At 43.6% G+C, this 26935-nt stretch overlaps 1 protein-coding gene across 2 annotated transcripts; it reads left to right on the top strand.

Annotated features, from left to right (window-relative positions):
* The first annotated feature begins 8386 nt into the window (after positions 1 to 8386).
* On the top strand, positions 8387 to 25654 carry LOC129859719 (UDP-glucose:glycoprotein glucosyltransferase 1-like). Of its 2 annotated transcripts, XM_055929819.1 has the most exons (39): positions 8387 to 8486; positions 9752 to 9890; positions 9970 to 10049; positions 10139 to 10269; positions 10356 to 10468; positions 10589 to 10763; positions 10851 to 11026; positions 11161 to 11261; positions 11380 to 11479; positions 11624 to 11684; positions 11775 to 11866; positions 12064 to 12214; positions 13168 to 13287; positions 13437 to 13522; positions 14488 to 14623; positions 14746 to 14877; positions 14966 to 15130; positions 15211 to 15331; positions 15408 to 15506; positions 15693 to 15716; positions 16022 to 16116; positions 16223 to 16429; positions 16546 to 16677; positions 16769 to 16995; positions 17089 to 17191; positions 17295 to 17374; positions 17534 to 17723; positions 17883 to 18041; positions 18190 to 18275; positions 18425 to 18509; positions 18651 to 18739; positions 18852 to 18956; positions 19031 to 19115; positions 19241 to 19423; positions 19511 to 19671; positions 19758 to 19872; positions 20041 to 20157; positions 20258 to 20408; positions 24278 to 25654. In XM_055929819.1, exons 1-39 carry the CDS (start codon positions 8453 to 8455, stop codon positions 24298 to 24300), a joined length of 4629 nt encoding a protein of 1542 aa, XP_055785794.1. In that variant the 5' UTR covers positions 8387 to 8452; the 3' UTR covers positions 24301 to 25654. The 2 variants fall into 2 exon arrangements, with proteins under 2 accessions (XP_055785794.1, XP_055785795.1); XM_055929820.1 differs by lacking the exon at positions 15693 to 15716.
* The last annotated feature ends 1281 nt before the right edge of the window (positions 25655 to 26935 follow it).

Here is a 26935-nt window from a genome sequence, read left to right as displayed (position 1 = left end):
ACACACACACACACACACACACACACACAGTAAAACTGCAGAACCTTGACCTCATAAAACAGCCTGTTCCCTCTTAATGACAGCCTTGGTCCTGTCAACACTGATCTACTGTCTAATTCAATCTACACACACACCTTCATCCAAGGCCAGCCGGAAACAGCCTGTGGCTTGAGTGGAGGGGTTGAGGGGAGTAAATTACACTTCATGTCCTTGGTGGATTGAGGAGGAAGAGGGGGGGGGGGGGGGGGGGTAGAAGGAGCCAGGATGAGGCAAAGAGGGTAAGGGGATCAAGTAGAGTCAGGGCTTTAGAGGTGAGAAGTGTAAATAATACTCAATGCCCTTCATGGAGTAAGGACAGGAGAAGGAGCCAGGGTAGAGCAGGAAGCAGCAGTCATAAGCAGCCTCATGATGAATATTTCGTTCAAACATTATTTAACTAGGCATGTCAGTTAAGAACAAATATTTTTATACAATGACGGCCTACTCCAGCCAAACACGGACGACTCTGGGCCAATTGTGCACTGCCCTACGGAACTACCAATCACAGCTGGATGTGAGCCAGGTACTATAGTGACACCACTTGCACTGAGATGTAGTGTCTTAGACCACTGCTCCACTCAGGAGCCCAATATAGCAACCCAGTGATCTTTGATTGATTGATTTTATAAAATGGAAAACCCAAAGTCAGAGATGTATTTCCATTGTGGTCCCTAAAGTGCATGGACCTCTGACACACCACATGGCTGAACAATATTTCCCTGGATAGAGAGTACATGGTGGACTATACTAAACTCCATGTCTATAATCTCTGATTGGCCCTTTGTGTCAATACACACAAACCCTGGGTCGCTGTCATTCCAAGAGCAGACAAGTAAAACCAGAAGTAATAGGTGAGATGCGGCGGACTGGAATACAAGAGATGACGGCTTAGGAGCAACTCTCCTATCTATCACGTGTGGATTCTTCTATAGGACAATGAAAAACGGGCCATACCGGGACTTACCATCTCATCAGGGCCCCAGCCATCCTACAATTTAGAGGTTAAATCGTACCCCTGTGACACTGAGTTCATAGAGGGTCCTTATAAAGAACATAGCCCAGAGTCTGTGTGTCTGTATTGCTTGTTAATGTCAAATAAATATACAGTAGAGCCCCACTGACACCCAGAGATTTATACTGTCCAGTCTATCTGGCCATGACCCATGGCTTGTCCTCTTGGACCCTCAGTTGAATTACCATTAATCAGACATTTTTGGACACACACACACACCTAACATGAAAGCAGATGTGGGTTCGGCTGAGTCAATGGAAGCTATATGGATTACAAGTTAGAGATGGGCCGTAACGTGTTTCTCTTATATGTGATTTAATATGTTGAATAATATTAAAATGATATGCCAATATATCATCAATAACTGGGACTAGTCAGTATTAATACCAAATACAACTGCCTCCTTCTCCTCGCTACAGGTTCATGTTAATGACAGTGTTCCCCGCTTCACTAGTGGTGAATTAGCTTCATGTTGGGGACCTCTCCTCACCCCCATTATACTGACATGGAGACTTTAATTAGCAAGGACTCACATGAAACCAAAGACACACAGACACACAGTAGAGTGTGTTAATATTAATGTGAGTGAGTTTAATTGGGGTTGTTTGCACAGGGCTGGTCCTGTGTGTAACCTATAAAATGGCAGTCGCCTAGGTGCGACAGCAGCCAGGGAGAACGCCGACCTCCCGCCCCAGGGACGCCATTTTGTATTTGACCCCAGAGATGACAGCCACATCCCATAATTCATCTGGAGACATCACCTTCCTGACAGACAAACGGCCCTTGTGGGGAGTGTGTGTGTGCGTGCATTTGTGCAGGCGTGTGTTTGTGGGGGAGGAGGGCATGTGTGTGGTGTGTGTATTGGTGTGTGTGAAGGTCAGGTCTGACAGGATAATTAATGGACCAGCTCTTTTTTGTATTAATATTAAATCAAACCATTGAGCTAGTACAGTCCCTCGGGAACTGACCCTCTCTCCTCTGTAATTTCTAAAGCAGACGGGGTGCAGACTGCAGTCCGGTTACCTACCCTTCCCACAGCTGGTGACCGGGTGCAGTCGCAATAACCTGTAGATTATGTAAATGTCTTTGTCTATATTCTGTCTGTATATTTTGTCTATTGCTAGCAGCAGCACTTTACTAAGTCAAATTCTGGGTATGTGAAAATGGACTTGGCAAATGAAGGTGATTCTGATGTGTGCACCATAGAGATAGATAGAGGCACTGTAGAGCCCAAAAGTGTCACGATCGTGTGGGAGTGAGACGGACCAAAACGCAGCATGAGGAAAATAAGCCATCTTCATTTATTATTGAAGAAGGCAAAACGAAACAAAACACTTTCAAACTAACAAAACAACAAACGACCGTGAAGCTAATAAACGTAGTGCACACACACAGGCTACAAACGTTCAGACATAGACACAGCTAGACAACTATACTAAACATAAACCCAACTACTCTAAATAAACCCCCTAAACCTTACAATCACCCTGGACACTACAAAACCCACATAAATACCCATGTCACACCCTGACCTAACTAAAATAATAAAGAAAACAAAGAATACTAAGGCCAGGGCGTGACAAAAAGCCTGTTTAGCATGGGGAGTGTGTGTGTGTGTGGTTTCATGCGAGTCCTTGCTAAGGGCAATGCCATTGAGAGGGTAGCGAGTACAGCCCAGTACATCACTGGGGCCTAGCTCCCTGCCATCCAGGACCTCTATACCAGGCAGTGTCTGAGGAAGGCCCTAAAAATTGTCAAAGACTCCAGCCACCCAAGTCATAGACTGTTCTCTCTGCTACCGCACAGCAAGCAGTACCGGAGTGCAAAGTCTGGGACCAAAAGGCTCCTGAACAACTTCTACCTCCAAGCCATAAGACTGCAGAACCAGTTAATCAAATGGCTACCAATCATCTAAACAGATCATCAAGATAGATGGATTATTTTAAATGTTATTGGACAATAAACAGATATGGCTTATTAACCTATACGGTCCAAATAATGATGATCCAAGATTCTTTGAAAATATGTATAAGAATTTATCAACTCTACAAGAAAAAAACTACACTATTATTATGGTGGGAGATTTTAATACGGTCTTAAATACCTCTAATGGACTGGAAAGGAAATCACACTACAAACTATCACCCTCAGGACCTTAAGGAAATCATGAATGTCATGGATATATTGGAATTCGTGGATATATGGAGACTTATATACCCTGACCTAGTGAGATATACATGGCGGAGGCTTAATCAAGCTAGTCATCTTGACTACTTTCTTATGCCATTCTCTCTGCACCAAAAGTTTAAAAAGTGTTGATAGGGGACAGAATGTAGTTGGATCATCACATAGTTGGCATATATATTACTCTTACAGAATTTCCACGTGGGCATGGATATTGGAAATTTAATCAAAGCCTACTAGATGATAAATTGTTTAGGACTTTGATATACTCAGAGGACCGTTATTAGCATGTTTTAACCACTCCTATATAAATGGTAGATTATCAGACACACAACAAGAAGGTCTGATATCATTATTACTGAAACAGGACCCAAGTGGTATATATAAAGATCCAGTCCATTCAAAAAATTGGAGACCTCTTACACTTCAGTGTTGTGATGCAAAAATCCTAGCAAAATGCTTGGCGCATAGATTTAAAAAAGTATTGTCAGATATTATTCATCCTAATCAGAGGTTTTTTAAATGGCCGATACATTGGAGATAATATAAGACAAGTACTGAAAACATTAGAATACTATGAAATATCGGGGACACCAGGCCTGGTTTTCATAGCTGATTTTGAAAAGGCTTTTGATAAAGTACAACTAGAGTTTATATATAAATGCCTAGAATATTTCCATTTTGGGGAATCGCTTATGAAATGGGTTAAAGTTATGTATAGTAACACTAGGTGTAAAATAGTAAATAATGGCTACATCGCAGAAAGTTTTAAACTATCTAGAGGAGTAAAACAAGGTTGTCCACTATCGGCATATCTATTTATTATTGCCATCGAAATGTTAGCTGTTAAAATTAGATCAAACAATAATATTAAGGGATTGGAAATCCGTGGCTTAAAAACGAAGGTGTCATTGTAGGCTGATGATTCATGTTTTCTTTTAAAACCACAATTAGAATCTCTTCACTCCCTCATAGGGGATCTAGATACTTTTGCTATCTTCTCTGGATTAAAACCAAATTATGATAAGTGTTACTATATTACGTATTGGATCACTAAAAAATGCAAATTTTACATTACCATGTAGTTTACTAATTAAATGGTCTGACGGAGATGTGGACATACTCGGTATACAAATCCCAAAAGAAAGAAATGATCTCACTGTCACGTTCCTGATCTGTTTTCCTTTTTCTTGTATTTATTTAGTTGGTCAGGGTGTGAGTTGGGTGGGTTTGTCTATGTTTGATTTTCTATGTTGGATGTTTGTGTTCGGCCGGGTATGATTCTCAATCAGAGACAGCTGTCAAACGTTGTCCCTGATTGAGAATCATACTTAGGCAGCCTGGGTTTCACGTGTGTTTTGTGGGTGTTTGTCTTCCGTGTAGTCGTTGTGCCACACGGGACTGTTTGTCGGTTTGATTTTCTATTTGTTATCTTGCTTCATATAGTGTTCAGTTCGATGCTAATAAATTATGGACACTAACCACTCCGCGTATTGGTCCGATCCTTCTCGCCTCTCCTCGTCCGAGGAGGAGGAATATGAAAGCCGTAACACTCACTCCAATAATTTTTTATAGAAAGTTATTAAAAATAGATAAGATCTTGTTACCATGGAAAGGGAAATACCTGTCTATTTGTGGAAAAATCACCCTGATTACCCTGATTAAGTCATATCACAGTTTACCTATTTGCTTATGGTTTTGCCTACACCTAGTGACCTGCTTTTGAAATTATATGAACAAAAAATATTCAATTTTATTTGGAATGGCAAGGCAGACAATTAAAAGGGCCTATTTATATAACGAATATGAATCCGGAGGACAGAAATTATTAAATATTAAAGCATTAGACCTCTCACTAAAGGCATCAGTTATACAAAAGTTATACTTGAATCCAAACAGGTTCTCTAGCAAATTGGTAGAAATGTCTCATCCTATGTTCAAGAATAGCCTTTTTCCCTTTATTCAGATTACACCTGCTCACTTTCGGTTGTTTGAAAAGGAAATAATCTCCAAAATATTGTTATTTTTTTAAACAAGTCTTAAAAAGTTGGTTGCAATTTAAGTTAAATCCACCTGAAAGGACAGAACATATAATACAACAAATATTGTGGTTGAACTCAAATATACTAATTGATTAATAAAAAAGGTATTTTTCGAAGAAATGTTGAAAAAAAGGTATAATTTTAGTGAATGATATCATAAATAGGACTGGTGAGGTTATGTCACACATGCAGCTAACACAGACATATGGACATGTCTGTTCTACCCAAAATTACAACCAACTAATTGCAGCATTACCACAAAAATGGAAGAGGCAAGTAGAAGGGGAGAAAAGTAAGGATCTTGTATGTCGGCCCTGTATTAAAGAACATAAATGATTAAAGAAAAGTGTGATAAATATAAAAACATACCAATATCATTGAAGGACCAAAAAACTGGCAGCTGTGCCATATAAATTGCAAAATAGTTGGGGAGAGATTTCGATGTACCCATTCAATGGCACATGGTTTATGAGTTGATACGCAAAACAAAGCCGGATTCAAAACTTCAAAATGTTCAATTTAAATTACTATACAAACTTCTTGCAACCAATAGAATGTTATATATATGGGGGATACAATCTTCCCAGCTCTGCAGATTTTGCTGAGAGTGGTCATTAGATCATTTATTTTGGTATTGTCCATATGTATCTCATTTTTGGTCACAGGTCCAGGAATGGCTGAAGAATTGAAACATTTGCTTAGAACTAACCCTGCAGATAGCAATACTGGGTGATTTGAAAAGCCATAGTCAATCAATCAATAATATAATTATTATTTAAGCAAAAATGTTTATTTTTAATTTACAATCTGTAGAAGCTATGAGAATAGAAAGGTTCAGTACTTTTATGAAGCATCACAGGACAGTTGAAAAATATATGGCAAATAGAAATCCAAAATGGATGGTGTTGAGAGATAGATGGGAGGGGTTGAATAGAGCTGAAGGGTGGGACTAATAACAAGATAATCAATGTAAAACATACAGGGTCTGTAAAATGTATATATGTTCAGAAAGTTTGTGAAATAGCACAGTTACAAATAGAAATCAAACTGGATGGGCATCAGAAATAGAGGAAGGACTAAAAACAAACAAAATATAACTTTTGTAAAATAGATTGTGTCTGTAAAATGTGTATAAGATGTATAAACTGAAGGTAGAAGCCAAAGTGTTATTGTTTATTAGTTTACTCCAATTGGGGGAAGGGTGGTAGGGTTTACAGGGAATAATAAAGGTATATTCTAAAAAAAAGTATGTCTATATAGGTATGTGTATGTATACATGTGTATAAGTATGCATATGTGTATGTATATAGAAATACACTGCTCAAAAAAATAAAGGGAACACTTAAACAACACAATGTAACTCCAAGTCAATCACACTTCTGTGAAATCAAACTGTCCACTTAGGAAGCAACACTGATTGACAATAAATTTCACATGCTGTTGTGCAAATGGAATAGACAAAAGGTGGAAATTATAGGCAATTAGCAAGACACCCCCAATAAAGGAGTGGTTCTGCAGGTGGTGACCACAGACCACTTCTCAGTTCCTATGCTTCCTGGCTGATGTTTTGGTCACTTTTGAATGCTGGCGGTGCTTTCCCTCTAGTGGTAGCATGAGACGGAGTCTACAACCCACACAATTGGCTCAGGTAGTGCAGCTCATCCAGGATGGCACATCAATGCGAGCTGTGGCAAGAAGGTTTGCTGTGTCTGTCAGCGTAGTGTCCAGAGTATGGAGGCGCTACCAGGAGACAGGCCAGTACATCAGGAGACGTGGAGGAGGCCGTAGGAGGGCAACAACCCAGCAGCAGGACCGCTACCTCCGCCTTTGTGCAAGGAGGAGCACTGCCAGAGCCCTGCAAAATGACCTCCAGCAGGCCACAAATGTGCATGTGTCAGCAGTCAGGCTACCTCTGGCGAGCACATGGAGGGCTGTGCGGCCCCACAAAGAAATGCCACCCCACACCATGACTGACCCACCGCCAAACCAGTCATGCTGGAGGATGTTGCAGGCAGCAGAACGTTCTCCACGGCGTCTCCAGACTCTGTCACGTCTGTCACATGTGCTCAGTGTGAACCTGCTTTCGTCTGTGAAGAGCACAGGGCGCCAGTGGCGAATTTGCCAATCTTGGTGTGGAGCTTCCTATAGGTTAAGGAATGATTACACATAATTACAACCAGGTCATCAGGAAGGATCAGCCAATTAATTGTACTCTTGAGCAAACATTCCATAACTGCAGGTGGCAGTAAATCACCAACATTGGCTTTATGCCTGTTCAAACAACACACTCCAGGTGGCAGTATAGACCCTTTCAGATTGTTAACCAACTCATATAAGCAGTAATAGAAGAAAATGGACTACTTCAAAATGGAAATGGCTTCAATGGCGCTACCCGTTCTCTCACAGAAGCCATAATGAGATAGCTACAATGTTGAGTCCTCTGTAACTATCTCTATGGTGTGCACTTGGCTCAATCACTCCCCCTCGTGGTGGAAACGTCCTCTATAGGTAGGGTTTTCCAACAACTTTGGTTCTGGAAAGCTACTGGGTGTGCAGGGTTTCATTCCAGCCCTGCAGTAACCCACCTGATTCAGTTAATTGTGGTCCAGAGAGAAGATGGTGTATAGGGACATGGGAATAATATTGCTTTAGTTTTATTTAACTAGGCAAGTCAGTTAAGAACAAACTCTTATGTACAATGACGCCTACCCTAAGGCCATTCAATTACAAATCAATGATTCTGATGTTGAAATACAAGTAGGAAGTCTAGCAATTCATTGGAAGTTATCTGAATACGTGGAGTGTTGAGTTGGCTTGGTTTTGGTACATTAGATGCGGAGAAGGAACTATTTCTAACATCTCTGTTGATACATTGAACAGTATTGCAGTGCCACAAAATGCATTAAAAACCTCTATAAGCTGATGAAACTAACGAAATCTTGGCCCCTTTGAGCCAACATGGCACCTAAATTACCAACTTGAAGCAGCAGGTAATATAGCAAATATTTTTTATACTGCTTTAATTAATTTAAGCGATAAAACATAATTCCATTACATACAACAAGGGGTAATCAAATATCCAATAAAATGAAACGTAAACATAGATTTTGAACAGGCAAAAACAGCAGTCTACCTACAATGAACTTGCCAGGACCCCACCCACTCCCCTTTGATCATGGCAGATGCGGGAAGTTACCAAGCCGGTTTCGGTATGTACATTTACATTCATTTAATGTTAGCAAAACATTCTGTAAGGTGTCCCCGCTAGCTACTATTGTCAGAGGTGGCACCACAAATTGTTTGTAAGTTTGCACGTAATTCTGACGCTAACTAACTAGTTAGGTTATCCTGTGTGCTAGCAAGCTAACCAATGAAGTCTGTAGTTATTCTAACGAATAGCTAGCAAGCGATAGCAAGTTAACTTAAACATCACACAGAGCAAAACCAACACGTAGGGTGTCAACTTCTGACACGTAATTTAAATAGCTAAAGTATAGCTAACCCTTCGGTTTTAAGTTGCCAGCTAGCTGACCATATCGGATTTTATTGAAACAATCCGGAAGTCCTGTCAAGTTGCTCATTGGATATTTCTCCCTCTAACAGCCACGCTGAGCGCTCTAATTGGTTAGAATTAGTGGCGCAGTGTTTACAATCACGACAGGTGTACTAATTGCACAGCTAATTTTGGGCCGATTAGAATTAAGATATAATGCCCGAGGCTGTGTGTTATATGACCATTATAAACTGCGTGATTCGAACCCTGAATGCTGACAGCCATGGTATATCAGACCGTATACCATGGGTATGACAACATTTATCTTTACTGCTCTAATTACGTTGGTAACCAGTTTATAATACCAATAAGGCACCTCAGGATTTGTGATATATGGCCAATAACATACCATGGCTAAGGACTGTGTTGTGCATAAGAACAGCCCTTAGCTGTGGTATATTGGCATATACCACACCCCCTCATGCTTATTGCTTAAATATACCACGACTGTCAGCCAATCAGCATTCAAAAACAAATTATAAACTGGGTGGTTCGAGTCCTGAATGCTGATTGGCTGACAGCCGTGGTATATCAGACCGTATACCACGGGTATGACATAACATTTATCTTTACAGCTCTAATTACGTTGGTAACCCGTTTATAATAGCAATAAGGCACCTCGGGGGTTTGTGATATATGGCCATATACCACACCAGCTCGGGCCTTATTGCTTAAATATACCACGACTATCAGCCAATCAGTATTCAGGGTTTGAACCACCCAGTTTATAATAGAAAATATACAGCTATGCTATCTCAAACACATAAAACAGGGAAGGCAACAGCATGGTTACCAGTCTTTGTCTCAGCACTGATACAATACAGATCTCCATTGACCCTGTTCTCTTTCCTCCTACTACTCTCCCTCATCCTTCTCTCCTTTCCTCCTCTCTCCAAACTAAACTCTCCCTCTCCTCTCCAGGCCCCAGGATGTGGCAGCAATGTGCCCTGCTCCTGTCCCTGACCCTGCTACCAGTGGTATCTGGAGAAGCTGACTCCAAGGGTGTCACCACCAGTCTCACCACCAAGTGGGCCTCTACCCCTCTGCTGCTGGAGGCCAGGTAACATTATGCTCAACACATACACAAGACAAACACATCCTTTCTTTCTCTTCACCCCCTCTTTCTCTTCTTTTCTCAGTGAGTTCCTGGCAGAAGAGAGTCAGGAGATGTTCTGGGATTTCGTCGAAGCAAATCAGAATATCAAAGGGGAACATGATGGTAGCCTTAATGTTTTATTTCACTTATAATGTTGATTTATGTAGCACTTGGTCTCTGAAAGATATTTTTAAAGTGTTGTTCTGTTACAGATACAGACCAGGCGTACTACGACCTGATCGTGAAGAGAGCCAGTACTCTGCTCAGTACAGTCCAACTCAACATGCTCAAGTTCGCCCTCTCTCTCAGGGCCTACTCTGCTACTGTACACTCCTTCCAACAAGTAATATTACTACAATACTACTAGATGACTACCATCTCCCTCTCTATGTGTGTGTAATCACTCTTTCTCGCCTCTCTCTCCTGTAGATATCGTCCAACGAGCCCCCTCCCTCTGGCTGCTCAGCCTTCTTCAATGTCCACGGAGAGAAGTCATGTGACACGGAGAAACTGGTTGCACTGATGGAGACGGCAGCAGAACGGTACAAACACACTGGGAGACACCCACACACAAACTGTGAATATCCACTTTGATTGATAAAGACCAGTTGAAGTGATAATAATTAATTAAATAGTCCTTATCTCATCCTTCTTTATCCCAGGCCCAAGCCCTACCTATTCAAAAGCGATCACAGGTTCCCGGGATCAAATCCTGACATTCCGGTTGTTATCCTGTATGCCGAGATTGGAAGTTCGGAATTCACAATGTTCCATCAGCTGATGCTCTCCAAAGCCAACAAGGGACTGGCCACCTATGTGCTTCGTCACTACCTGGCTGTAAGAAAAACACAGGAATACACATGATGGGAAACATAATTCCGACAGCATTTCATGTTAATCTTTTCCTCTTTCTCTCGTTGCCAGTCTCCCAGCAGTCGTAGAGTGTATTTGTCTGGTTATGGAGTGGAGCTGGCCATCAAGAACCAGGAATACAAGGCTAAGGACGATACGCAGGTCCAGGGAGCGGAAGTGAATGCTACACTGATGGGGGAGAATGACCCAGTGGATGAGGTCCAGGGATTCCTCTTTGGAAAACTGAAGTAACCAACCTACCAAAATGAAATGCTATTCCACAAACCCACTCTGCTTTGGAGCGTTATGGGTGGAGAAACTTCTTTCCCTCTCTTCTTCCCTCTCACTTACCTCTCCGTACCTCTCCTCTCCCTCTCTCCAGGACTCTGTACCCTGAGTTGAAGGAGCAGCTGAAGGAGCTAAGGAAACACCTGGTGGAGAGCACCAATGAGATGGCTCCCCTTAAAGTCTGGCAGATGCAAGGTGGGCGGGACTTTATTTTTTCTTTGCCTCTTCTCCTGCATCAAGACAACTGTAGCTACAGTAATCATCTCCTTTTGTCCCCCACTATATATATTTTTTTTTTCTCTTCATGTGTCAGATCTGAGTTTCCAGACTGCAGCTCGGATCCTGGCTGCTCCATCTTCAGATGCCCTGAACGTCATGAGAGACCTCAGTCAGAACTTCCCTACCAAGGCTAGGTACACACACACACACACACACACACACACACACACACACACACACACACACACACACACACACACACACACACACACACACACACACATGTTTTTTTATATCTGTGTAGTGTGTGATTCTGGTGGTTTCTCTCCCCTTCTCAGGTCCATCACTAAAACAGTGGTCAGCTCTGATATACGTAAAGAGATGGAAGAGAACCAGAAGGTAAGAGCTCAGTCGTCCATAGCGCTCCTTCCCTGTCTCACTCTACTACCCATTAACATGTAATGACTGTACCCCTCTTTTTCTCTCCAGTTCTTTAAGGGAACTCTGGGATTGCAGCCTGGAGACTCTGCTCTCTTCATCAACGGACTACACATAGACCTGGACACACAGGACATCTTCAGGTACACACACATCTTCACACAGACATATACACACACACACACACACACACACACACACACACACACACACATCTTCAGGTACACACACACACACATCTTCAGGTACACACACACACAGAGGACGTCTTCAGGCTAGTAGAAAAACTAAATTACACAAACAGTACCAGGTCAGAGACTGACTGTGTGTGTGTTTCCAGTGTGTTTGAGGTTCTCCGTAGTGAGGCCAGGGTGATGGAAGGTCTGCGTTCTCTCCTTATCGAGACTCCCTTCATCCACGACATCCTCAAACTCAACGTACAGCCTTCTGACTCGGACTACGCTGTGGACATCCGCAATCCTGCTATCAACGTAAGACACACCTACCCCTTTATTTAACCCTAACCATCCAACTATGTCATCCGTATATATACTGAACAAAAATATAAACGCAACATGTAAAGCAACATGTAAAGTGTTGGTGCCATGTTTCATGAGCTGAAATAAAAGATCCCAGAAATGTTCCATACCCACAAAAAGTTTATTTCTCTCAAATGTTGTGCACAAATCTGTTTACATCCCTGTTAGTGAGCATTTTTCCTTTGCCAAGATAATCCATCCACCTTAACAGGTGTGGCATGTCAAGAAGCTGATTAAACAGCATGATCATTACACAGGTGCACCTTGTGCTGGAGACAATAGGCCACAATGTGCAGTTTTGTCACACAACACAATGCCACAGATGTCTCAAGTTGAGGGAGCATGCAATTGGTATGTTGACTGCAGAACATTCCACCAGAACTGTTGCCAGAAAATTGAATGTTAGTTTCTCTACCATACGCCGCCTCCAACGTCGTTTTAGAGAATTTGGCAGTACGGCCAACCTGCCTCACAACCGCAAACCACGTATAACCATGCCAGCCCATGATCTCTACATCCGGCTTCTTCACCTGCGGGATCGTCTGAGACCAGCCACCCAGACAGCTGGTGAAACTGAAGTATTTCTGTCTGTAAAAAAGCCTTTTTGTGGGGAAAAACTCATTCTGATTGGCTGGGCCAGGCTCCCCAGTGGGCGGGCCTATGCCCTCCCATGGCTAGTCTCCTGCCCTGTCATGTGAAATCCCATAGATTAGAGCCTAATGAATTTATTTCAATTGACTGATTTCCTTCTGTGAATGGGAACTCAGTAAAATCATTGAAATTGTTGCATGTTGCGTTTTTATATTTTTGTTCGGTGTACAATCAAGCTGTTAAAAAAACATATATAACCCAACTCTTGTTTTGCATTGATAACTATGATGATAATCTAATCTCCCTCTCCTCAGTGGATTAATAACATGGAGACAGACAGCAGGTACGGCTCATGGCCCTACAACGTCCAGGAGCTCCTCAGACCAACCTTCCCCGGAGTCATACGACAGATCCGGAAAAACTTTCACAACCTCGTGAGTACATGATACGTGTGTCAGACAGTGACACCAAACGTATTGGCATGAACTCGTGTGATGAGTCTGCGGTGTCGTGCAGCTACACGAAACGTATCGCGTACATTTTTGTAACTGACAGCAAAAACCAATGATGTCTTGTGTTTTAGGTGGTGATTCTGGACCCGACCCATGAGAGTTCTGCTGAGCTGTTGAATGTTGCTGAGATGTTCTACAGCAATAACATCCCACTCAGGTGGGGGGGGGGGTTTCAAGCAAAACAAAATGTTTTTATTTAACTAGGCAAGTCAGTTTTAAGAACAAATTCTTATTTACAATGACGGCCTAGGAACAGTGGGTAAACTGCCTTGTTCAGGGGCAGAATGACAGATTTTTACCTTGTCAGCTCGGGGATTCGATCTAGCAACCTTTCGGTTACTGGCCCAACACTCTAACCACTAGGCTACCTGCCACCCCCGAATGCCATGTTGGTTCTAACTCTGCTGTATAGTCTATGTGGATGTGAGTAACTGTGTATAACCCTTAGTGAGGGGCGGGGGGGAGGATCGATATAGTTCAATATCGGGGTATTATTTTTGACGATGTATTGCATCTTTTTGACAATATCGCAATATTATAACTCCCGTATTTTTCCTTCATAACTCGTTCTCAATCTTTCTAAATTGGGAGCCAATTTGTTTTCAGAACTTTTATTTCCATGACTTATTTTGTTTTCGCATGGCTCTCTCTCGTCTCCCTGCAGCAGACATACGGTGAGCAATATGTCTGGAACATCGAATCGCAATAAAATCACAGTATCGAATCGCAATTCATGTAGAATCGTGAGAATCGCAATACATGTAGAATCGTGAGAATCGCAATACATGTAGAATCGTGAGAATCGCAATACATATAGAATCGTGAGAATCGCAATACATGTAGAATCGTGAGAATTGCAATACATGTAGAATCGTGAGAATTGCAATACATGTAGAATCGTGAGAATTGCAATACATGTAGAATCGTGAGAATTGCAATACATGTAGAATCGTGAGAATTGCAATACATGTAGAATCGTGAGAATTGCAATACATGTAGAATCGCAATACATGTAGAATCGTGAGAATCGCAATACATACATGTAGAATCGCAATCGGCACCTAAGTATTCTGAGGTCCCTGGTAATTCCCACCCCTAATAACCCTGCTGTGTGTGTTGTAGGATTGGGCTGGTGTTTGTGGTGTCTGATGTTGATGAGATAGATGGTATGGAGGATGCAGGTGTGGCTCTGCTCCGAGCTTTTAACTACATCACAGAAGAACTGGACGCTCCCGCCGCCTTCGACACCATCATCTCGGTGAGTCGGTCTGACCAATGAGAATAATTGATGAGTCTTTTGACCAATCCCAGTAATCTGGAACATCAGCCTGACCAATCAGATGGAAATGCTATATTTTAATCTCCTCTCTCCCTCTCTAGATGTTTAACCGTGTGCCTAGCGGTGGTAAGCTAAGTGTAGGTGATGTAGTCAAGGTGTTGGAGAAGAAGTTTCCATACGTGGAGGTTGGCAGCATTCTTGGACCTGACTCCACTTATGACGACAACCGGAAGGTATGGTTCTGCTTTTATGTACCGTTATGTTTCTTGACAGAACGGTATGATTTTCATGTACCGTCTCCCTATCTACCTCCACCTCCAGGAAGGGCGTGGTTACTACTTGCAGACAGGTGTAGGTCCGTTGCCAGTGGTGATGTACAACGGAATGCCGTACCAGCGAGAACAGCTAGACCCAGAGGAGCTAGAAACTGTCACCATGCACAAAATACTGGAGACTACCAGCTTCTACCAACGGGCTGTCTACATGGTGAGTTACACACACACACACACACACACACACACACACACACACACACACACTGACCTTCTCTTGTTGTGTCTTCCTAGGGTGAGCTGGCCACTGATCAAGATGTGGTGGATTTCATCATGACCCAACCCAACGTTGTCCCTCGTATCAACCCCCGAATCCTGTCGACTGCCAGGACGTACCTGGACCTCTCTAATACTAGTGAGTTACACACACACACACACACACATACACACACAGGCGGAACCATCTTAACCACCTCTCTCTTTCCTGACAGATAACCATTTCATAGACGAGTACGCTCGCTTTCTGTTCCTGGACACCAGAGAGAAGAGCACTGCTGTGGCTAACAGCATGAACTACATGACCAAGAAGGGTAAGATATATATATATATATATATATATATATATATATATATATATATATACATATACACACAGCTACACATACAGACCTTCATCTTATTGAGCTAAACATTATGTGCTCCTACTTTTCAGCCCTAAATCTCTTGTCTATCTATTCTCTTCTTTCTCCTCTGTATGTTTGTTTTTGTTCTGTCAGGGATGGCCCCCAAGGACCACCATGGTAACCCTTATTTCCTTTTCTGCACTTCCTCTCTTTCTCTCTCAACAGACAGTATTACGATCCATAGTTCTGTGAATCCACCATATCTTACTCCTCATCAACATTATCACACCATCTTGCATCTCTGTGAGATGACATGCTTGGATGTGTTTGTGTTTGTTTCTGCTTGAGAGAGTCTTTCTCAAAGACTTAAGTATTGAGATGGCACTGCAACATCAAACCGTGTACATTTCAGGATTAAGGAGGTCTGTGACCCTTTACTCTCCCCATCTCCTCTCCTCTTCAACTCCCTCTCCCTCCTCTAGATGATGGCTACATCCGTCCAGTCACGTTCTGGGTTGTGGGAGATTTTGACCAACCTTCCGGACGCCAGCTATTATACGATGCCATCAGACACATGGTATGATGATGTCACACTGATACGATGTCACTATAACACGACCAAAAAACTCCACACACAAAAAAACCTACCATCTGAAGGATTCTCCTAAATCTGCCTTCAACAGAAAACCAGTAACAACGTGCGATTAGGCCTGATCAACAACCCTAGCAACAGCCCATCCAAGGAGAACAGTCATGTTGCCAGGGCGATATGGGCTGCCATGCAGACCCAGACAGCTAACAACGCTAAAAACTACATCACCAAGCTGGTTAAAGAAGAGACCGCTAAGACACTGGAGACTGGGGCCGACGTCATACAGTTCACCGTCGGGGTAAAGAGTGTACACACACTCGCATACACACACGTTATACACCGTTCTGTCTCACCCTTTACTATACTGTCCTATTCTCTAAAAACAATAATGTTTTTCTTTCATCATCTCTCCAGGGTATGGACGTTGCCTTGTTTAAGAGTGCGTTTGAAGGTCCTAAGTTTGACTTCCTGCTGTCTCACGCTGTCTACTGTCGAGACGTTCTCAAGCTGGGGAAAGGACAGAGAGCAGTCATCAGCAACGGACGGGTGAGTGGGCAACACACACACACACACACACTAGCACGCTTCCTACTGTGATCAAAGTGTCACAATGGTGTTTGTCTCTCTCTGCCGACAGCTCATTGGTCCGCTAGAGGATGGGGAGGTCTTTAACCAAGATGACTTCCTCCTATTGGAGAGTATCATTTTGAAGACCTCGGGAGAGCGAATCAAAAGCAAGGTCCAGCAGTTTGGGGTGGAGGAGGACAGGGCCAGTGACCTGGTGATGAAGATTGACTCTCTGCTCTCCTCTCAGCCCAAAGGAGAGGCCAGGATAGAACATGCATTTGCTGATGACCGATACAGGTACTGAAACTAATCAAATGTTTAATTCATGTTTTTATTCATTGCCTATATACTTTCTGTTTTACCTCTGTCTGGTCTATGATTGGTCCACAGTGCTGTAAAGATCCGGCCCACAGAGGGAGACGTCTACTTTGACATGGTTGCCGTGGTAGACCCCGTAACCAGGGACGCCCAGAAACTAGCCCCGCTTCTATTGGTTCGTACCGCTTCAAATAACTGTCACTTAGGAGTTCTGTCTCACTCCAAATACTCTGTCTCACGGCCATCTGTCTCTCCATGCTTCTCTCTCTCCCCACCAGGTGTTGAAGAAGCTGGTCAATGTGAACCTGCGTGTGTTTATGAACTGCCAGTCCAAACTCTCAGACCTGCCTCTTAAAAGGTGAGCAGACCCCAGCTACACTGTTTCACTCCGTGCAGGTAATCCTGTTTTACGAGAGACCTTGTTTCTGTTGTCTTAGTTTCCTTACCCTGAGAAGTCCCTGGTAGTATCTGAGGGTTTTTCCTGTGTGTTTCTTTAAACCCTCCTATCTTCTCCCAGTTTCTACCGGTATGTGTTGGAGCCTGAGGTGTTGTTCCAGACTGACGGTAGTTTCTCCCCTGGTCCCCTGGCTAAGTTCCTGGACATGCCTCAAACTCCCCTCTTCACACTCAACCTCAACACCCCTGAGAGCTGGATGGTGGAGTCTGTACGCACTAGATATGACCTGGACAATATCTACCTGGAAGAGGTGTGTTTTCTGTGCTGTTTCTTTTAGGATTGTGTTCTATTTAAAACACGGTTGCCTTGGCTAATGTTGTCCTTTACCTCTTCAGCTGGAGAGTGTAGTGACTGTGGACTGAATATTCTGGTATTTGTCTAATAATGGTTCTCTATTCTCCCTGTCTAGGTGGACAGTATAGTAGCAGCAGAATACGAGTTGGAACATCTGCTGCTGGAGGGTCACTGTTTTGACGTGAGTACAGGTCAGCCCCCCAGAGGACTCCAGTTCACCCTGGGAACCCCCTCCGACCCTGTCATCGTCGACACCATCGTCATGGCCAACCTAGTGAGTCACCTCTGACTTCTAACCCTAATGTCTGACTCTGTCGTCATTGCCAACCGACCTCTAACCGTAAACTCTGTTGATAGGCAGACACCTTTCTATTCTCCGTTGTTGTGGTTGAACGAAGGCGTTGTGTTGTCGTCGTCCTCAGGGTTATTTCCAGTTGAAGGCTAACCCAGGAGCCTGGATCCTGAAGCTGAGGAAAGGACGGTCTGACGAAATCTACAAGATCTACAGGTACTGAAGATCACATCTCGACATATCACGCCGTCTTCAGTTTAGCACATGACTAGTGGAACCAGGCGTGTTAGTGCTGGGCTGGAACAAAAGCCTGCACAATGCACACCCTCTTGTTCCTCTCTCTGACCTCACATCCTCTCTTCCAGTCACGATGGAACAGACTCTCCTGCAGACGCTGATGACCTCGTCGTGGTGCTGAACAACTTCAAGAGCCGGATCATCAAAGTCAAGGTACTGCTCTGATCCCAGCTGTAGAGTACAGCTTTCATATTGTTGGTTGCTGTCAGGTCCCAATAAAGCTTAGGTTGAATTCAAATGGATCAATAAGTCCATTGCTAAGTAATGTATTGATCGTGTGTTGTTGTTGATCAGGTCCAGAAGAGGCCAGAGAAGTTCAGTGAGGAGCTGTTGAGTGATGGAACCCAGGAGAACGACTCAGGCTTCTGGGAGTCACTCACCAGGTGTCTCTAAGCATCCAGCTCCACCCTTTACATCACTGTCTACTGTTTCATACCTATTTGATCTCTGCTGAATTTGATGGTGTTTATTCTCTCCCTGTCTTTCTCTCTCCAGAGGGTTTACAGGAGGTGTGAAGACGGAGGAGAGTAAACAGGAGAAGGATGATGTCATCAACATCTTCTCTGTGGCCTCTGGACACCTCTACGAACGTTTCCTCAGGTACGTGTGGGGTGCGTGTGGGGTTTTTCCAAATGTTTGTCTGTTGTAATCCCACAATTTGTTCTCTCTCTTAGGATCATGATGTTGTCTGTTCTAAAGAACACCAAAACACCAGTCAAGTTCTGGTTCCTCAAAAACTACCTGTCCCCGGCATTTAAGGTAGTTAAGTATAAAATATAAATATTCTCTCCTCTAGGAGTTTACTTTGAATGTAGCGGTATGAATAGGGTTTCCAATATCGAGTTTTCATTGAGTTTACTCCAGAATAAATGTTATTCCCACAGGAGTTTATCCCGTACATGGCAGAGCAGTATGGTTTCCAGTATGAACTAGTCCAGTATAAGTGGCCGCGGTGGTTACACCAGCAGACTGAGAAACAGAGGATTATCTGGGGTTACAAGATCCTCTTCCTGGATGTCCTGTTCCCTCTGTCCGTCGACAAGTTCTTATTCGTGGATGCAGATCAGGTACACACACACACACACACACTCTGAATGTCCATGTCGCTGATTTGCGTAAAGCTGAGAAGTACTCTTTCCTCTCTCCTCCTACAGATAGTGCGTACCGACCTGAAGGAGCTCCGTGACTTTGACCTTGAAGGAGCGCCGTATGGATACACACCGTTCTGTGAGAGCCGGAGAGAGATGGACGGCTTCCGCTTCTGGAAGTCCGGCTACTGGGCGAGTCACCTCGCTGGACGCAAATATCACATCAGGTAACTGAGTGTGTGTGTGTGTGTGTGGGGGGGGGGTGGTAGAGGGATATGCGTTTGTGTGTGTGTGTAACTCTCTGTCTCTCCAGTGCTCTGTATGTGGTAGATCTGAAGAGGTTCCGTAAGATAGCAGCAGGAGACAGACTGAGAGGACAATACCAAGGCCTGAGTCAAGACCCCAACAGCCTGTCCAACCTCGACCAGGTGTGTGTGGGGGTGTGTGTGTGTGTGTATTAAAAGTGAATATGGGTGTATAACATTCAGATTTTCCTAACATTTGATATTACCAAACAACCTTTGTGAAGTTAAATTAGCTTCAACTCTGTGTATTTATATTTCTAATATTTTCCTATACTCTCTCTCTCTCTCCAGGATCTGCCTAATAATATGATCCACCAGGTGCCTATCAAGTCTCTACCTCAGGAGTGGCTCTGGTGTGAGACTTGGTGTGACGACAACTCTAAGAAAAAGGCCAAGACTATAGATCTGGTACGAAGTGTGTGTGCAGATTCTAGTCATGTCTGTGTTTTTACACTCCACTCTGTGTTTATTTGGACAGTGAAGCTAAAATGTTTAACCCTTCCTCCAGTGTAACAACCCCCAGACCAAGGAGCCCAAGTTGCAGGCAGCTGTTCGTATCGTAGCAGAGTGGAGCGACTACGACCAGGAGATCAAACGCCTGCAGAACAGAGTCCAGGAGAGAGGAGCAGAGAACCATACCACACAGAAGGACAAGCCAGGTACATATAAACCCAGCAAAAAAAGAAACGTCCCTTTTTCAGGACCCTGTCTTTCAAAGATAATTCGTAAAAATCAAAATAACCTCACAGATCTTCATTGTAAAGGGTTTAAACACTGTTTCCCATGCTTGTTCAATGAACCATAAACAATTAATGAACATGCACCTGTGAAACGGTCATTAAGACACTAACAGCTTACAGACGGTAGGCAATTAAGGTCACAGTTATGAAAACTTAAGACACTAAAGGGACCTTTCTACCAACACTGAAAAACACAAAAAAAAAGATGCCCAGGGTCCCTGCTCATCTGCGTGAACGTACCTTAGGCATGCTGCAAGGAGGCATGGGGACTGCAGATGTGGCCAGGGCAATAAATTGCAATGTCTGTACTGTGAGACGCCTAAGACAGCGCTACAGGGAGACAGGAAAGACAGCTGATCATCCTCTCAGTGGCAGACCACGCGTAACAACACCTGCACAGGATCGGTACATCCAAACATCACACCTGCGGGACAGGTACAGGATGGCAACAACAACTTCCCGAGTTACACCAGGAACACACAATCCCTCCATCAGTGCTCAGACTGTCCGCAATAGGCTGAGAGAGGCTGGACTGAGGGCTTGTAGGTCTGTTGTAAAGCAGGTCCTCACCAGACATCACCGGCAACAACGTCGCCTATGGGCACAAACCCACCGTCGCTGGACAAGACAGGACTGGCAAAAAGTGCTCTTCACTGACGAGTCGCGGTTTTGTCTCACCAGGGGTGATGGTCGGATTCACGTTTATCGTCAAAGGAATGAGCATTACACCGAGGCCTGTACTCTGGAGCGGGATCAATTCGGAGGTAGAGGGTCCATCATGGTCTGGGGCGGTGTGTCACAGCATCATCGAACTGAGCTTGTTGTCATTGCAGGTAATCTCAACGCTGTGCATTACAGGGAAGACATCCTCCTCCCTCATGTGATACCCTTCCTGTAGGTTCATCCTGACTTGACCCTCCAGCATGACAATGCCACCAGCCATATTGCTCATTCTGTGCGTGATTTCCTACAAGACAGGAATGTCAGTGTTCTGCCATGGCCAGCGAAGAGCTCGGATCTCAATCCCATTGAGCACATCTGGGACCTGTTGGATTGGAGGATGAGGGCTAGGGCCATTCCCCCCCAGAAATGTCTGGAAACTTGCAGGTGCCTTGGTGGAAGAGTGGGGTAACATCTCACAGCAAGAACTGGCAAATCTGGTGCAGTCCGTGAGGTGGCAATGCACTGCAGTACTTAATGCAGCTGGTGGCCACACCAGATACTGACTGTTACTTTTGATTTTGACCCCCCCCCCCCTTGTTCAGGGACACATTATTCCATTTCTGTTTCACATGTCTGTGGAACTTGTTCAGTTTGTCTCAGTTGTTAAATATTATGTTCATACAAATATTTACACATGTTAAGTTTGCTGAAAATAAACGCAGTTGACAGTGAGAGGAAGTTTCTTTTTTTGCTGAGATTATATACACTGCTCAAAAAATAAAGGGAACACTTAAACAACACAATGTAACTCCAAGTCAATCACACTTCTGTGAAATCAAACTGTCCACTTAGGAAGCAACACTGATTGACAATAAATTTCACATGCTGTTGTGCAAATGGAATGGACAAAAGGTGGAAATTATAGGCAATTAGCAAGACACCCCCAATAAAGGAGTGGTTCTGCAGGTGGTGACCACAGACCACTTCTCAGTTCCTATGCTTCCTGGCTGATGTTTTGGTCACTTTTGAATGCTGGCGGTGCTCTCACTCTAGTGGTAGCATGAGACGGAGTCTACAACCCACACAAGTGGCTCAGGTAGTGCAGCTCATCCAGGATGGCACATCAATGCGAGCTGTGGCAAGAAGGTTTGCTGTGTCTGTCAGCGTAGTGTCCAGAGCATGGAGGCGCTACCAGGAGACAGGCCAGTACATCAGGAGACGCGGAGGAGGCCGTAGGAGGGCAGCAACCCAGAAGCAGGACTGCAACCTCCGCCTTTGTGCAAGGAGGAGCACTGCCAGAGCCCTGCAAAATGACCTCCAGCAGGCCACAAATGTGCATGTGTCTGCTCAAACGGTCAGAAACAGACTCCATGAGGGTGGTATGAGGGCCCGACGTCCACAGGTGGGGGTTGTGCTTACAGCCCAACACCGTGCAGGACGTTTGGCATTTGCCAGAGAACACCAAGATTGGCAAATTCGCCACTGGCGCCCTGTGCTCTTCACAGATGAAAGCAGGTTCACCATGAGCACATGTGACAGTCTGGAGACGCCGTGGAGAACGTTCTGCTGCCTGCAACATCCTCCAGCATGACCGGTTTGGCGGTGTGTCAGTCATGGTGTGGGGTGGCATTTCTTTGGGGGGCCGCACAGCCCTCCATGTGCTCGCCAGAGGTAGCCCGACTGCCATTAGGTACCGAGATGAGATCCTCAGACCCCTTGTGAGACCATATGCTGGTGCGGTTGGCCCTGGGTTCCTCCTAATGCAAGACAATGCTAGACCTCATGTGGCTGGAGTGTGTCAGCAGTTCCTGCAAGAGGAAGGCATTGATGCTATGGACTACTGGCCCGCCCGTTCCCCAGACCTGAATCCAATTGAGCACATCTGGGACATCATGTCTCGCTCCATCCACCAACGCCACGTTGCACCACAGACTGTCCAGGAGTTGGCAGATGCTTTAGTCCAGGTCTGGGAGGAGATCCCTCAGGAGACCATCCGCCACCTCATCAGGAGCATGCCCAGGCATTGTAGGGAGGTCATACAGGCACGTGGAGGCCACACACACTACTGAGCCTCATTTTGACTTGTTTTAAGGACATTACATCAAAGTTGGATCAGCCTGTAGTGTGGTTTTCCACTTTAATTTTGAGTGTGACTCCAAATCCAGACCTCCATAGGTTGATAAATTTGATTTCCATTGATCATTTTTGTGTGATTTTGTTGTCAGCACATTCAACTATGTAAAGAAAAAAGTATTTAATAAGAATATTTCATTCATTCAGCTCTAGGATGTGTTATTTTAGTGTTCCCTTTATTTTTTTGAGCAGTGTATATTCATACATGCATAACCCTTTTGCAATTATGTTAGCACAGCTGAAAACTGTTGTTCTGATTAAAGAAGCAATAAAACTGGCCTCCTTTAGACTAGTTGATTATCTGGAGCATCAGCATTTGTGAGTTTGATTACAGGTACAAAATGGACAGAAACAAATAACTTTCTTCTGAAATGCATCAGTCTATTCTTGTTCTGAGAAGTTAAGGCTATTCCATGTGGGAAATTGCCAAGAAACTGAAGATCTCGTACAACGCTGTGTACTACTCCCTTCACATTTGTTTCTGGCCATTTTGAGCCTGTAATCGAACCCACAAATGCTGACGCTCCAGATACTCATCTAGTCTAAAGAAAGCCAGTTTAATTGCTTCTTTAATCAGAACAACAGTTTTCAGCTGTGCTAACATAATTGCAAAAGGGTTTTCTAATGATCATTTAGCCTTTTAAAATTATAAACTTGGATTAGCTAACACAACTTGCCATTGGAACACAGGAGTGATGGTTGCTGATAATGGGCCTCTGTAGATATTCCATAAAAAATCTGCCATTTCCAGCTACAATGGTCATTTACAACATTAACAATGTCTACACCGTATTTCTGATCAATTTGATGTTATTTTAATGGACAAAAAATGTGCTTTAATTTCAAAAACAAGGACATTTCTAAGTGACCCCAAACTTGAACGGTAGTAGTATACATACATGCATACATATATATATATATATACATACAACACTGATTGGCAAACATATACAGTTGACTAATCCCTCTCCTTTCTCCCCTCTCTCTCTCAGATGATACACATACAGAGTTGTGAGACCAGTGGATGGAATATGTGGCTGTAGCAGCAACAAAATATGGAACCATGTTAATAGACAATGCTGTTCTCCTTTGGAAACAGTAATGATAGACGGACTGCAAACCAATACTCATTCAATCATTCATTTTCCAGTTATTTGTATTTTCTCTGTTGTGAGAGTGGTGAGGATACGGGAAGGGGTGCTGGGCGGGGATGATATGGGGTGACTGTTAGTGGATGATAGGGGGTGACTGTTAGTGGATGATAGGGGGTGACTGTTAGTGGATGATAGGGGGTGACTGTTAGTGGATGATAGGGGGTGACTGTTAGTGGATGATAGGGGGTGACTGTTAGTGGATGATAGGGGGTGACTGTTAGTGGATGATAGGGGGTGACTGTTAGTGGATGATAGGGGGTGACTGTTAGTGGATGATAGGGGGTGACTGTTAGTGGATGATAGGGGGTGACTGTTAGTGGATGGTGTGGGTCTGTGAAAAATCTGACTATTCCAACAGTTCCCACCTCCAATATTTTTGATCCATCCGTGTTTGCACTGATTAGGACACCTTCTTAAACAACTGTCTGTGGGTAGAGGTTTGGGCTTAGGAGTTAAATCACACTGATAAATAGCAGCTTATGTTATGAGATGAGAGTTTTGTCCTGTTCTATGCCTTCTCTTTCTGTGCTTTAGACTTCAGCTGTCCATGGCCTGTGTCAAACTCAGGGAAAGGTGGTTTTGGCCAATCAATCTGATTTCAATCTCCTAATGACAATACAAAGAGGACTGGAGGGACATTTTTATTTAATGTGAAACAGACATTTAGTTCTGTCATGTAGTAACATAGGGATTCATATCTCTACAATACATTTTATCTGCAACATTCAGAACATTGCATCCTTGTGAGCATGATGTAGAGTTAAGGGATGTGTGGGTGAGGACTGGTGGGGACATATCAGCGACAGACGGCACTGGGAGTTCCGTGATCACTCAAATTGATTGTAACAGCGACTTGAAAGGCAGCATGCATATGACTAGAATGTTGCAGTTCAGGGTGGCCAATCTTATCCACACAAGGTCTGTGGGTGCAGGTATTTTTTTCTAGCAACACACCCATTTCATCTAGTCAGTCTTTAAAGAAGATGATGATTAATGAGCTTGTTAAATCAGACTGCTTGACTGGAACAAAGCCTGGGTCAGATTGGCCACCCCTGCTGTAGTTAACTCCTGTTTTCTCCGCTGTGGTCTGTTCTGGAGTAAACACTGTTAGTCATCCATTGTCAACCGCTGGCTGTTTCCGTTCTTTGTTTTGGCTAAATATGTACTGTTAATTGTGGGAAATCATTATTTTGTAATAAAAATCAAGGAACACAACACTGGTCGTTTAGTGACCCCGATCCCTCTTCTGCGTGTTGGTGTTTCCTTTCTGTTTGTTTTACTGGTAAGACATTTGGATTATACTCTTATGGACTATGCCATCTATAAGAATACAGTAATGGCTGGAGAATGACTACATATTTACTATTAAAAGGCTGGACTTACACAGGCAGACCAATTCTGGGGTGTATTCAGTATGGAGAGGAAGAGACAAAGCGAGAGGGATAAGTGGGCCCAAAATCGGTGTTCTCCAGCAGGTGAGTTTTTGTATAGCGGTCAATGAGTGTCGAATTTCGTTAACAAAAGAATTGAACGGCTTATTTGGTCTAATTTTCGTAATGCTTAGGTCCTTAGTTGTTACGAGTGTACTGATATAAGTTGGACATGTGACATCCCAGGAACTTTTAGAAAAAACATATTGGTTGTGCCTGTTCACATGCTTATCTGTCCTCTCATTGGCTAGAATGGTCCACCTGATTTTGCTGCCTCCTGAATGCCTTTTATTTGTATATAACTAGGCAAGTCAGTTAAGAACAAATTCTTATTTACAATGACGGCCTACACCGGCTAAACCCGGATGACGCTGGGCCTATTGTGCGCCGCCCTATGGGACTCCCAATCACGGCCAGTTGTGATACAGCCTGGATTCAAACCAGCGTGTCTGTAGTGATGCCTCTGGCACTGAGATGCAATGCCTTAGACCACTGCGCGACTCAGGAGCCTTCTATTTTTTAAGACATTTATTTTCATTGTTAGAGCGGTCACTTGAGTATCTTGTCAATATAACTGATAATCTGTGGTTTAATTACAACCTCTTATTAAGGATCCGACCATTTTTTCAATTTGTCAAAATGACATAACCAAATCTAGCTCAATGACCTGAAGCAAGGATATGCATTTTCTTGATACCATTTGAAAGGAAACAGTTTTGTACCATCAGCTTTGAAATGCAAGAGATAGGCCATAATGTACTATTCCAGCCCAGGCGCATTTTAGATTTTGGCCACTAGATGGCAGTAGAGTATGTGCAAAGTTTTAGACTGATCCAATGCATTACTGTTGAAAATGTATCAAGACTGCCCAAATGTGCCTAATTGGTTTATTAACACATTTTCAAGTTCATAATTGTGCACTCTCCTCAAACAATAGCATATTCTTTCACTGTAATAGCTACTGTAAATTGGACAGTGCAGTGCAGATTAACAAGAATTAAAGCTTTCTGACCATATCAGATATGTCCTGTTTTTTTGTTGTTGTTACTTACAACCTCATGCTAAT

Source organism: Salvelinus fontinalis, chromosome 7, assembly GCF_029448725.1.
Source record: "Salvelinus fontinalis isolate EN_2023a chromosome 7, ASM2944872v1, whole genome shotgun sequence".
Classification (NCBI taxonomy): Eukaryota; Metazoa; Chordata; class Actinopteri; order Salmoniformes; family Salmonidae; genus Salvelinus; species Salvelinus fontinalis.
The sequence above is the reverse complement of the archived record's forward strand: the minus strand, read 5'-3'. Positions and strand labels throughout refer to the sequence as shown.

Excerpts from the sequence above, each read along its gene's own strand:
- LOC129859719 (XM_055929819.1), top strand. The coding sequence starts at position 8,453 with ATGGCAGATGCGGGAAGTTACCAAGCCGGTTTCG. Across the intron at positions 10,764-10,850 it reads TGCTTCGTCACTACCTGGCT|TCTCCCAGCAGTCGTAGAGT; the intron begins GTAAGAAAAACA and ends TCTCGTTGCCAG. Across the intron at positions 11,685-11,774 it reads AGATGGAAGAGAACCAGAAG|TTCTTTAAGGGAACTCTGGG; the intron begins GTAAGAGCTCAG and ends TTTTCTCTCCAG.